Here is a 13,128-nt window from a genome sequence, read left to right on the forward strand (position 1 = left end):
GATGTTCAGGCTGCTCAGATGCACCTCTGCCAGTTTCTGCTCCAGCGAGGGCTCCTGGATAATTCCTCTGCAAGAGCAGCTGCAAAAGCCAAGCATGAGCCATCACAACACAAAGCTCTAATGGTGCTTGAAATCTTGTCGTAATCTCTGCCTCCCTTTCTCATTTGGTCTACATCAGCCCCAGGCGATGATTAAAGACCAAGTCAACACCGACAGACATTGCTCCACTGTGGCACCCACTAATATGCATGATTTTCATACCCTCCTAAGTCTTCATGGGTCCCAAAGACAGACTGTGTGGATGCACACCTAGCACCCTTTTCCCGCATCCTACGTAGGGAGACGGCACCAGGAAAGGCAAGGAAGGGAGAATGAAAGAGCGAGAGTGTTGGCCAACACAATAGAGAAGACAGAGAAACGTGGGAGGAAGGCAAATAACTCGACACCTGGAGTCATCCTCTAGATGCTACCTTCTGCTGCTTAGGACACACTGCTCCTGACCAAAGGAATCATCAGCCCCTGAAATTGGGAACCTTGTCTCTCTTACAACCACAGCTAGTCAGGAACCTTTTCTTACAAACCCAGCCCTAGCTAACGGGGCATCCCTACCAGCATCAACGTGGGCCATGAGCAGAGCCCTCACCAAAACAGATACTTATCTCACTGACAGTGATGGCTCTTCTGCTGCCAGATGGACGGCTTTTGTGTGACATCAACCATGCTCATGGTCTCATCGCTCTCGCTCGCTTTCCATCACATAAGGGCAGTAGACTGGCACATGACGACTTTTCCTTTGGTACCAAATCCAGAAGAGGAGGGAAAAACAAAAACAAAAATAGCATCTCCATCTGCACTGTCGTGTAGTCTCTTCATTTCCCAGCTCCCGTATCCCAGGGCTTCACCCTCAACCCATCTCCCATTACTGCTTTACAACTGCAAGTCGAAGATACCCATTGTAACGGCACCCAAAATAGTCACTCCCTCAGGAGACTCTGGCCACTCCCTAACCTTAATCCCACAGAGCCTTGTACCCAACGAGGAAGCACACAGCCTGTGAATAAAAGTACAGCGAGTACAGATGAGGAATTCCAAGCACTCACCGCTTACTCACAGCCATTTATACAGGAGGCAGAAAGCTGAGGACTGTTCATGTCTCCTTAGAAGGATGTCCAAGCTGCTCAGATCCACTTCTGCCAGTTTCTCCTTGGGCTGGGGCTCCTGGACAATTCCTCTGCAAGCGCAGCTGCAAAAGCCAAGCATGAGCCATAACTACACACAGCTCTATTGGTGCTTGAAATCTTGGCCTCATCCCTGCCTCCCTCTTCCATCCCATCTACATCGGCCCCACTCGACGAACAGAGACCGAGTTAACACCAACAATCACCGCTCCACTTTAGCGCCTACTGCCCAACATGGTTTTCGTCCCCTCCTACTACTCCAGGGCTTCCAAGACCTAACCTGTGGGGATGCACACCTAGCACACCTGCCCATGTCCTAAGAAGGGAGACAGCATAAGGAAAGGCAAGAATAGAGAGAGGGTGTGTGTTGGCCAACATACTAGAGAGAGAGAGAGAGAGAGAGAGAGAGAAAAAACACAGGAGGAAGGCAAGCAACTCTCCACCTGCAGCCATTCTCCTGGATCTAACCTTCTGCTGCAGAGGACACACTGCTCCTGGCCAGAGAACTGAGCAGCCCCTGAAAATGGGGACCTTGTCTCCCTCATAACTACTAGTCGGGAACCTTTTCTTACAAACCCAGCCCCAGCTAACGGAGCATCGCTACCAGAAGCAAGGGGGCCATGACCAGAGCAATCACCAAAACAGGCACTTATCATTGAGAGTAGCAGCTATTCCACTCCCAGTTGGACGGTTTTTCCGTAGCATCAATAGTTCTTGCAGTCCGATCACTTTTGCTCACTTTCCAACGTATGAAGGGAGTTGACTCTGACGCCTGATTTCTTTTCCCTTGGTACTAAAGCCAGCACAAGGGGAAAAAATAAGTTACCATCTAAGTGGGCAACGTCGCGTTAGCTCTTCTTTTCACCTCTCCCTCACGGCGGCGCTCCGCTCTCAACACTCTTCCCATGACACCTTTAGCATTTCAGCCAAAAAGCAGCCCTTGCCACAGCACCCGACAGTCACTCTGAACAGCAGACTCTGGCCACTCTCCAGCCTTAATACCACAGAGTCCTGTACCCAACGAGGAAGCACACGGCCTCCGAACAATACTAGAGCAAGTAAAGATGAGAAATTAAAAGTCTAAGTTTTAAACAAAATTTAATACTGTAACCAGTAATGACGATTGTGAAGCTTGGTTGAGGTGGTGCAGTCAGAGGGTGGGATATTTCCCAGGGAATGCCTTACTGCTAAATGATGAACTAGCACTCAGCTGAGCCCTCAAGGGTTAACGCATTGTTGTTAATGTAACCTCACACTCTACAAGGCAGCACGAATGGAGGGAGGGAGGGGAGACAGCATGGCAGAGAGAGACAGAGACACACCCTGTGGGTGGGGGAGGGGAGAGCGAGAGATGCACATTGCCCCTTCAAGTGCGCTGACACCACTTTAAGGACATTGCCTTTTTAAGTATGTCAGGAAGTTGAGACAGCAGCTGCAGGCAGCAGACTCTCTCCACCCTGAGCCCTGTCCTGTCCTGTCCCCACCCTGCTCTAGTTGGAGAAGGGATAAGTGGGGGGCAGGAGTAGGGGGAGGGGGACACCCTAACATTAGCCCCCCTTTCCCCTGCACAGCAAGCAGGAGGCTCCGGGGAGCAACTCCAAGGCAGAGGGCAGGAGCAGCACATGGCAGTGGGGGAGGGACAGCTGAACTGCCAGCAACTGATAGCCTGCTGGGTGGCTGCCGCACAGGGAACTTAGGGGGGCGGGGAGCTGATGCGGGGCTGCCGGTCCACCCTGGTTCCAAGCCCCCACCAGCGAGCTGAAACGGGCTGCTCTTCCTGCAAGGATTGGATAAACCAGGCATCTGCCAAGCAACGTTATAAGGGAGCATTGCGCAATGTTAAACGAGCATGTTCCCTAACTGATCAGCAACGTAACAACGTTAATCAGGGCGACTTTAAGTGAGGAGTTCAGTGCTTTGAATACAGTATCGCTTACTCACAGCCAGTTATGTGCAAGGTAGAAAGCTGAGGACTGTTAATCTCTGCTTAGAAGAATGCCCAAGCTGCTCAGGTCCACGTCTGCCACCTTCTCCTTCGGCTGCTGCTCCTCCATGCTTCCTCTAGAAGCGCAGCTGCAAAAGCCAAGCATGAGACATCACTACATACAGCTCTATTGCTGCATGAAATCCACTCAATGAATACAGACCGAGTACACACTGACAGTCACCGTTCCACTCTTGCACCCACTGTCCAGCATGATTTTCATCCCCTCCTACTTCTTCATGGCTCCTGAGACCTAGCCTGCAGGGATGCACAGCTAGCACCACTGCCCATGTCCCTATGAAGGGAAACGGCACAAGGAGAGGCAAGGACAGAGAGAGAGAGAGAGAGAGAGAGAGAGAGAGTTGGCCAACACATTAGAAGAGAAAGAGAAAAACACAGGAGGAAGGCAAGCAACTCACCAGCCGGAGTCATCCTCCTGGATCCAACCTTCTGCTGCAGAGAACTCGCCGCTCCTGGCCAGAGAACTGAGCAGCCTCTGAAAATGGGGACCTTGTGCCCTTCGTAACTACAGCTAGTCAAGAACATTTTCTTACAAACCCAGCCCCAGCTAATGTGGCGTCCCTACCAGGAGCAGGGAGGGCCGTGAGCAGAGCTATCACCAAAACAGACACTTATCTCATTGAGAGTGGCAGCTGTTCCGCTCCCAGTTGGACGGCTTTTGCGTGGCATCAACAATACTCGCAGTGTCATCGCTCTCCTTCGCTTTCCATCGCATGAGGGCAGTAGATTCTGGCACGTGACTTATTTTCCCTTGGTACTAAACCCAGCACAAGGGGAGAAAACAGATCAGTTACCACCTTAGTTCATAATGTCTTCTAGGCTCTTCCTTTCAACTCTCCCGCATGGCACGGCTCTGCCCTCAACCCTCTTCCCGTTATACCTTTAGCATTGCAACCAAAAGCACCCCTTGCAACGGCACCCAACATAGTCACTCTGCACAGCAGACTCTGGCCCCTCCCCAGCCTTAATACCACAGAGCCCCATACCCAACGAGGAAGCACACGGGCTGTGAAGAATACTACAGTGAGTACAGATGAGGATTTCAAAGCACTGACCTCTTACTCACAGCCAGTTAAGCGGGAGGCAGGAAGCGGAGGACTATTCATGTCTCCTTAGAAGAATGTCCAGGCTGCTCATGTCCACTTCTGCATATTCTCACCCATCTAGGGCTCCTGGATGATTCCTCTGGAAACTAATAAAGCCAAGCAAGTACCATCACTAAACAGAGTTCTATTGGTGTATTTAATCTTGCCCTCATCCCTGCCTCCCTCTCTCATCCCATCTCCATCCACCCGACTCGATAAACAGAGACTGAGTCAACACTGACAGACACCGATCCACTCTAGCGCCCACTGTCCTGCATGATTTTCATCCCCTCCTACTTGTACATAGCTCCTGAGACCTACCCTGTGGGGATGCACACCTAGCACTCCTGCCCGTGTCCTACCAAAGGAGACGGCACAAGGAGGAGGCGAGGACAGAGAGACAGACAGACAGAGAGTGTGTGTTGGCCAACACAGAGGAGAGAGAGAGAAAAACATGGGAGGGAGTCAAGAAACTCATGAGCTGGAGTCATCCCCCTGGATCCAACCTTCTGCTGCAGAGGACACACTGCTTATGGTCAGAAAAATGACCAGCCCCTGAAAATGGGGACCTTGTCTCCCTCGTAACCACTAGTTAGGAACCTTTTCTTACAAACCCAGCCCTAGCTAAAGGGGTGTCCCTACCAGGAGGTGGGCCGTGAGCAGAGCAACCACCAAACCAGACACTTATCTCACTGAGAGTGGTGGCGGTTCCACTCACAGATGGACGGCTTTTGCATCGCATCAACAATGCTTGTGGTCTCGTCGCTCTTGCTCGCTTTCCATTGTGTGAGGACAGTAGACTGACGCGTGACTTCTTTTCTCTTGGTACTAAAACCAGCATAAAGGAGGTAAATAATTAAGTTACCCTCTCGGTCGGCAATGTCGGGTAGGCTTTTTTCACCTCTCCCACACAGTGGGACTCCGTCCTCAACCCTTTTCCCATTACACATTTAGGACAAAAAGTAGAAAGGACCCCTTGCAACAACCACCGAAAAAGCCACTCTGCACTGCAGACTCTGCACAGAAATGCCAAACCCGCAGAAAAATATGCAGCAATTGGGCTTGCTTTTGGCTTAATTGGCTCGTGAGTTGCTTGTTGACTAGTTTTTGGCTTGTAGGTTGTTCCTCGTTGTAGCTTCTTGCCTTTTTTTTTTTTGGATCGGCTCCCAGCAATCGGGAGCAAGCAGGAGGAAAGAGGGGAAGAGAGTCCACAGCGGGCCCACCGCAGTCCCAGACTGCACACCAGGCGAGATCTAGTCACAGAGCTTTGGGGTTCTTAGGGACTGGCATGTTTTGAAATGGAATTAGCTTGATTTTTCGCTTAGACTCATAGACTTTAAGGTCAGAAGGGACCATTATGATCATCTAGTCTGACCTCCTGCACAATGCAGGCCACAGAATCTCACCCATCCACTTCTATAACAAACCCCTAACCTATGTCTGAGTTACTCAAGTCCTCAAATTGTGGTTTGAAGACCTCAAGTTGCAGAGAATCCTCCAGCAAGTGACCCGTGGCCCATGCTGCAGAGGAAGGCAAAAAACCTCCAGGGCCTCTGCCAATCTGCCCTGGGGGAAAACTCCTGCCCGACCCCAAATATGGCGATCAGTTAAACCCTGAGCATGTGGGCAAGACTCCCCAGCCAGCATCCAGGAAAGAATTCTCTGTAGTCACTCAGATCCTACCCCATCTAACATCCCATCACAAACCATTGGGCATATTTACCTGCTAATAATCAAAGATCAATTAGTTACCAAAATTAGACTAGCCCATCATACCATCCCCTCCATAAACTTATCAAGCTTAGTCTTGAAGCCCGATATGTCTTTTGCGCCCACTACTCCCCTTTGAAGGCTGTTCCAGAACTTCACTCCTCTAATGGTTAGAAACCTTCATCTAATTTCAAGTCTAAACTTCCTAGTGTCCAGTTTATATCCATTTGTTCTTGAGTCCACATTGGTACTAAGCTTAAATAATTCCTCTCCCTCCCTAATATTTATCCCTCTGATATATTTATAAAGAGCAATCATATCCCCCATCAACCTTCTTTTGGTTAGGCTAAACAAGCCAAGCTCTGTGTCTCCTTTCATAAGACAGGTTTTCCATTCCTCGGATCATCCTAGTAGCCCAGGCAACTGCAACTCTGGTCCCTTCCCCAGCCTTAATCCCACAGAGCCCCGTATCCAACGAGGATGCACATGGTGTCTGAAGAAAATTACAGCAAGTACAGATAAGGAATTCCAAGCACTGACCATTTACTCACAGCCAGTTATGCAGGAGGGAGAAAGCTGAGGACTGTTCATGTCTGCTTAGAAGGATGTTCAGGGTAATCAGGTCCACTTCTGAGAGTCTCTCCTCTGGGTAGGGCTCCTGGACAATTCCTCTGCCAGCGCAGCTGCAAAAGCCATGCATCAGCCAGCATTACACACTCAAACAGATAGTCAACATCAAGAGTATCCATTCCACTCTTGCACCCGCTACCCTGCATGATTTTGGTCCCCTACTTGTTCATAGCTCATAAGACCTAGCCTGTGGGGATGCACACCTACACCCCTGCCCATGTCCTACGAAGGGAGACAGCACAAGGAGAGGCAAGGACAAAGAGAGAGAGGGACAGAGAGACAGAGTGTGTGTGTTGGCCAATACATTAGAGGAGAGAGAGAGAGAAAGAAAACGTGGGAGGAAGTAAAAAAAAAAAAACTCACCAGCTGGAGTCATCCCCCTGGATCTAACGTTCTGCTGGAGAGCACACACTGCTTGTGAACAGAGAAATGACCAGACCCTGAAAATGGGGAACTTGTCTCCCTCGCAACCACAGCTACTCAGGAATCTTTTCCTACAAACCGAGCCCCAGCTAACGACAAGTCCCAGCCTGGAGGCAGGTGGGCCGTTAGCAGAGTCTTCACCGAACCAGACACTTATCTCAATGATGGTGACGTCTGCTCCACTCCCAGCTCGATGGCCTCTGCATAGCCTGGCATCAACAACGCTCGCTGTCTCACGGCTCTTGTGCACTTTACATCTCAAAACGGGGGTGGGCTCTTACCCTTGACTTCTCTGTCTGTGGTACTAAGCACAAGAGAGAAAAACAAAAGTTATCATCGGAATCTGCAATGTTGTGTAGGTTCTTCTTCTCTCATCTCCCATTACACCTTTATAGATACAATTAAAAAGCACACAATGCACACACAAACTGTGGTCCTCGCCAGAGAATGCTATCAAGCTTAAGCTTAATGGGGTTAAAAAAAAACTATGTAAATTCATGGAGGAGAGGTCCATCAACAGCTATTAGTAAGGATGGGCAGGGATGGCGTCCATAGCCTCTGTTTGCCAGAAGCTGGGAATGGGGAATAGGAGATGGATCACTCGGTGATTCCCTGTTCTGTTCATTCCCTCTGACCGAAGCCACTGTCGGAAGGGAGTATACTGGACTACACGGACCTTTCGTCTGACCCAGTATTGTTATTTTTACGTTTGTATGTTAAGCAGCACCTTGCACCTGCATCCAAGAGAGTCACTGTGAAGAGGAGACTATTGTCCCTTCCCCTGGTCTTAATCCCACAGAGCCCCATGGCCAACGAGGAGGCTCATGGCTTCCGAGGAAAACTAGAGTGGTACGGATGAGGAATAGAGGCCGTAATTGTTCACTCACAGCCAGTCATGGAGAAGGCAGAAAGCTGAGGACTCTTCATCTCTGCTTACAAGGATGTCCAGGCTGCTCAGATTCACTTCTTCCAGTTTCTCTGTCTGGGCTCCTGGACGATCCCTCTGCAAACACAGCATGTAACCCAAGTAGGAGCCATCACTGCGCAAAGTTCTATTGGTGTCTGAGATACCGCCCTCCCTCTCCCATCCACTCTACATCAAGCCCACTTGATGAACAGAGTCAGAGTCAACTCCCACAGTCACCCCGGCCACTACCAATGGAGAATCTAGTACCCATCATGCTTCTCTTCTCCCTCCCAATGCCTCAGTGCGATGCAGGCTCTCCAGACCAAGCCTGTGAGCATGCACCACTGCCCATGTTCTATGCAAGAAGACAGTACAACGAGAGACGTTTTGGAGCATGAGCTTTCGTGGGTGAATATCCACTTCGTCAGATGCATCCGACAAAGTGGGTATTCACCACAAAGCTCATGCTCCAAAACGTCTGTTAGTCTATAAGGTGCCACAGGACTCTTTGCTGTTTTTACAGATCCAGACTAACACGGCTACCCCTCTGATACTTGACTACAAGGAGAGAGAGAGCGCGAGCATACTGGCCAACATATTAGAGCTTAGAGAGAGACACAGACACAAACACACACATAGGAAGAAGGACCAACTCAGCATCTGTACTCACCTTCCTGGTTGCAGGCCACTGCTCAGAAGAACCCGCTCCTCTCTGTCCTGGAAGATCAGCAGCTTAGAAGATAGGGAAATTCTCCTAATGCACCCACAACAAGGAGGAAAACATTTATAAGAAACCAAACCCACCTAAAGGGTACTGTACTCAGCCTCTACCCTGCATTTATCTTGGGCTTTAGCCGTGCCCCTAAAAGTTGTGAAGTGTAGTTATGCAGGAGAGAGAAAGCTGAGGACTGTTCATGTCTCTTCAGAAGGATGTCCAGGCTGCTCACGTCCACTTCTGCCAGTTTCTCCCCGGGCTGGGGCTCCTGAAGAACAATTCCTGTGCAAGCGCACCTACAAAAGCCAAGCATGAGCCATCACAACACAAAGCTCTATTGGTGCTTGAAATCTTGCCCGCATGCCTGCCTACCTCTTCCATCCCATCCACATCATCCCCACTCGAATAGAGACAATCAACATCCGCAGTCACTGCTCCACTCTAGTGCTCACTACGCTGCATGATTTTCATCCCCTCCTACTTCTTCATAGCTCCTGAGACCTAGGCTGTGAGGATACACATCTAGCACTCCTGCCCGTGTCCTATGAAGGGAGACAGCACGAGGAGAGAGGGAGGGAGAGAGAGAGAGAGAGGATGTGTGTTGGCCAACACAGAGTAGAGTAGAGAAGAGAAAGAGAAACACAGGAGGAAGGCAAGCAACTCACCCCCTGGAGTCATCCTCATGGATCTAACCTTCTCCTGCGGAAGACACACCGATCCTGGCCAGAGAACTGAGCAGCCCCTGAAAATGGGGACCTGATCTCCCTCATAACAACTGGTCAGGAACCTTTTCCTACAAACCCAGCCCTAGCTAAGTGGGTGTCTGTACCAGGAGTCAGCTGGGCCGTGAGCAGAACCCTCAGCAAAACAGACACTTATCTCAGTGACAGTGGTGTCTGCTCAGCTCCCAGATGAATTACTCTTGCCTGGCATGAACACTGCTTGCAGTCTCATGCCTCTCGCTCGCTTTCCATCGCATGAGGGCAATAGAATCTAACGTGCGACTTTTTTCCCTCAGCACTAAACCCAGCACAGAGGAGAAGTAAATTAGCATCTCTGCAATGTTGCATAGTCTCTTCATTTCATAGCTCCTGTGTCCCATGGCTCCGCCCTCAACTACTTTACACCCGCAACTAGAAGGGACCCATTGTAACTGCACCCAAAATAGTCACTTTGCTCAGTAGACTCTTGTCCCTTCCCCAGCCTTAATCCCAAAGAGCCTCGTACCCAACTGTGACCAAGTGGGAATGTTCTGAATGTTTTCTCTGAATACTGTGTGGGTGCCTCAGTTTCCCCTACGCCTTTCTTAAATATCTAGGTGTGGAGGATCAGGGTGTATGATTTTTGCAAAGCTTAGAGGGCCCCTGTGATACTGTCTGCATAGAGAATGGCCGGCACTCTCTCCTGGCAACTAACAGCCTGGGCCCCTCCTATGCAAAGGGGCCAACTGAAGGTGTCAGAGAACAAAGAGATCACGTGACCTCCTGGCCCAGGAAAGGAAGAAAGGCCAGACAGGAGGGGCTGGAGAGTCTCCGATTGGAGCTGGCTGGGAAAATGGAGGGGAGCCCAGACGGGGCTCTGGCCTCCTGGGGGCCCCCCACAAGACGGACCTAACTGAGGGGGTCCTGTTATCTGTACCTGCAAGACCTGTCTTGGACTGTGTTCCTGTCGTCTAAATAAGCCTTTTGTTTTACTGGCTGGCTGAGAGTCTTCGTGAATGGCAGGAAGCCGGGGGTGCAGGGCCTTGTCTCCACCAAACTCCATGACACCAATGAGGAAGCACATGGCCTGTGAAGAAAACTACAGCGAGTACAGGTAAGAAATTGAAAGCACTGACCTCTTACTCACAGCCAGTTATGAAGAGTCCTCAGCTTTCTGCATTCTGAATGTCTCCTTAGAAGGACGTCCAAGCTGCTCAGATCCACCTCCTCCAGTTTCTGCTCCGTCTGCAGGGCCGGCTCCAGACCCCAGCACGCCAAGCGCGCGCTTGGGGCGGCGTCCCACGGGAGGGCGGCAGGCGGCTCCGGTGGACCTCCCACAGGCATGCCTGCGGAGGGTCCACTGATCCTGCAGCTCCGGTGGAGCATCCGCGGGCACGCCTGCGGGAGATCCACCGGAGCCGTGGGACTCGCGACCGCCAGAGCGCCCCCTACGGCGTGCCGCCCTGCTTGGGGCGGCGCAAATCTAGAGCCTAACCCTTTTCATCCCCTCCTACTGCTCCATGGCTCCCGAGACCTAGCCTGTGGGGATGCACACCTAGCACGCCTGCCCGTGTGCTATGAAGGGAGACGGGATAAGGAGAGGCAAGGACAGAGACAGAGAGAGAAAGAGTGTTGGCCAACATACTGGAGAAGAGACAGACAGAGAGAGAAACATGGGAGGAAGGCAAGCAACTTGTCACTTGCAGTCATCCCTCTGGATCTCACCTTCTGATGCAGAGGACACACCGCTACTGGCCAGAGAACTGAGCAGCCCCTGAAAATGGGGACCTTGTCTCCCTCATAAACACAGCTAGTCAAAAACACTTTCTTAGAAACACAGCCCCAGCAAATGGAGCGCCCCTACCAGGAGCAAGGTGGGCCGTGAGCAGAGCAATCACCAAAACAGACAGTTATCTCATTGAGAGTGGCGACTGTTCCACTCCCAGTAGGACAGCTTTTCCTTGGCATCAGTAGTTCTTGAGGTCCCATTGTTCTCGCTCGCTTTCCATGACATGAAGGCAGTAGACACTGACAAGTGACTTCTTTTCCCTTGGTACTAAACCCAGCACGAGGGGAAAAAACAAGTAAGTTACCATCTCAGTGGGCAATGTTGGGGAGGCTCTACTTTTCGCCTCTCCCACACAGTGAGGCTCTGCCCTGAACCCTCATCCCATCACACCTTTAGGACTACAAGTAGAAAGCAACCCTTGGAATGACACCTTAAAACAGTCACTCTGCACAGCACACACAGGTCACACACACCACACCTGTGGGGAAAAGCATGTTTTTGGCTTGTAACTTATTGCTTCTCATAGCTTGTTGCTTCCAGCAAGCAGAGGCAAAGGGGGGTGAGAGTCAGGGGTGCACAGCGGGCCCACCACAGTCCCAGACTGCAGATGCCAGGAGGGATCTAGAGACTCTGAGGAAGCAAACAGAGTGTGAAGAAAATTGCAGTGAGTACAGATGAGGAATTCCAAGCCCTGACCTCTTACTCACAGGCAGTTATGTGGGAGGCAGAAAGCGGAGGACTGTTGATCTCCACTTAAGAGGATTTCCAGGCGGCTCAGGTCCACTTCTGCCAATTTCTCCTCCGGCTGCTGCTCCTGGATGATTCCTCTGCAAACGCAGTAAGTAACCCAAGAAAAAGCCATCACTACACAAAATTCAACTGGTGCATGAAATCTTGCCCTCATCCCTACCTCCCTGTCCCATGCCATCCACATCAGCCCCACTAGAGCAGAGACTCAGTCAACACCCACAGTCACCGCTGCACTCTAGCGCCCACCACCCTGTGTGATTTTGGTCCCCTCCTACTTGTTCATCGCTCCCAAAACCTAGCCTGTGGGGACGCACAGCTACCACACCTGCCCATGTCCTACGAAAGGAGACAGGACAAGGAGAGGCAAGGACAGAGAGAGAGACAGACAGACAGAGAGTGTGCTGGCCAACACATTAGAGGAGAGAGAGAGAAAAAAACATGGGAGGAAGTCAAGAAACTCACCAGCTGGAGTCATCCCCCTGGATCCAACCTTCTGCTGCAGAGAACACACTGCTTGTGGACAGAGAAATGACCAGCCCCTGAAAATGGGGACCTGGTCTCCCTCGTAACTACAGCTATTCAGAAACCTTTTCCTACAAACTCAGCCCCAGCTAACGACAAGTCCTGGCCTGGAGGCAGGTGGGCCATTACCAGAGTCCTCACCAAACCAGACCCTTATCTCACTGACGGTGACATCTGCTCCACTCCCAGCTTCATGGCATCTGCATAGCCTGGAATCAACAACGCTCACTGTCTCATGGCTCTTGGGCGCCTTCCATGTCACAACGGGGGTGGGTTCTTACCCTTCACTTCTTTCTCCGTGGTACTAAGCACAACACAAGAGGGAAAAACAGAAGTTATCATCAGAATCTGCAGTGTTGTGTAGGTTCTTCTTCTCCCATCTTCCATTACACCTTTATAGATACAATTAAAAAGCACGCAACGCATACTCAGCCTTTGGAGCTCCTGGCCAGAGAATGCTGTGAAAGCCAAGACTATAATGGGGTTCAAGTAAGAACTAGGTACAGTAACTCCTCACTTAAAGTTCCCGTTATGTTCCTGAAAAATGCGACTTTAAGTGAAACGATGTTAAGCAAGTCCAATTTCCCCATAAGAACTAATGTAAATGGGGGGTTACGCTGCAGAGAATTATTTTTTGCTATACAGTACAGTACTATAGTTGGGGGGTGCCCCCGCCTTACCCCACACGGGCACAGCCCACTGGCACTGGCGAC

The 13,128-nt window shown here is 50.8% G+C and overlaps 1 protein-coding gene and 1 long non-coding RNA gene across 2 annotated transcripts; both read right to left on the reverse strand.

Annotated features, from left to right (window-relative positions):
* Nucleotides 1-1,816: 1,816 nt before the first annotated feature.
* LOC120390284 lies at nt 1,817-3,417 on the reverse strand. The gene is made up of 3 exons (XR_005591056.1): nt 3,347-3,417; nt 3,120-3,251; nt 1,817-1,971 (listed from the first exon to the last, which is right to left on the reverse strand). It is a non-coding gene; the product is annotated as an uncharacterized LOC120390284 (long non-coding RNA).
* Nucleotides 3,418-8,765: 5,348 nt separating this feature from the next.
* Nucleotides 8,766-12,325, reverse strand: LOC120390467. Its single transcript, XM_039513177.1, has 3 exons — nt 11,851-12,325; nt 11,219-11,410; nt 8,766-8,949 (listed from the first exon to the last, which is right to left on the reverse strand). The coding sequence occupies exons 1-3, from the start codon at nt 12,075-12,077 to the stop codon at nt 8,766-8,768; spliced, it is 603 nt and encodes a 200-aa protein (XP_039369111.1). The 5' UTR covers nt 12,078-12,325.
* Nucleotides 12,326-13,128: the final 803 nt, after the last annotated feature.

Source organism: Mauremys reevesii, linkage group 24 (assembly GCF_016161935.1).
Source record: "Mauremys reevesii isolate NIE-2019 linkage group 24, ASM1616193v1, whole genome shotgun sequence".
Classification (NCBI taxonomy): domain Eukaryota; kingdom Metazoa; phylum Chordata; order Testudines; family Geoemydidae; genus Mauremys; species Mauremys reevesii.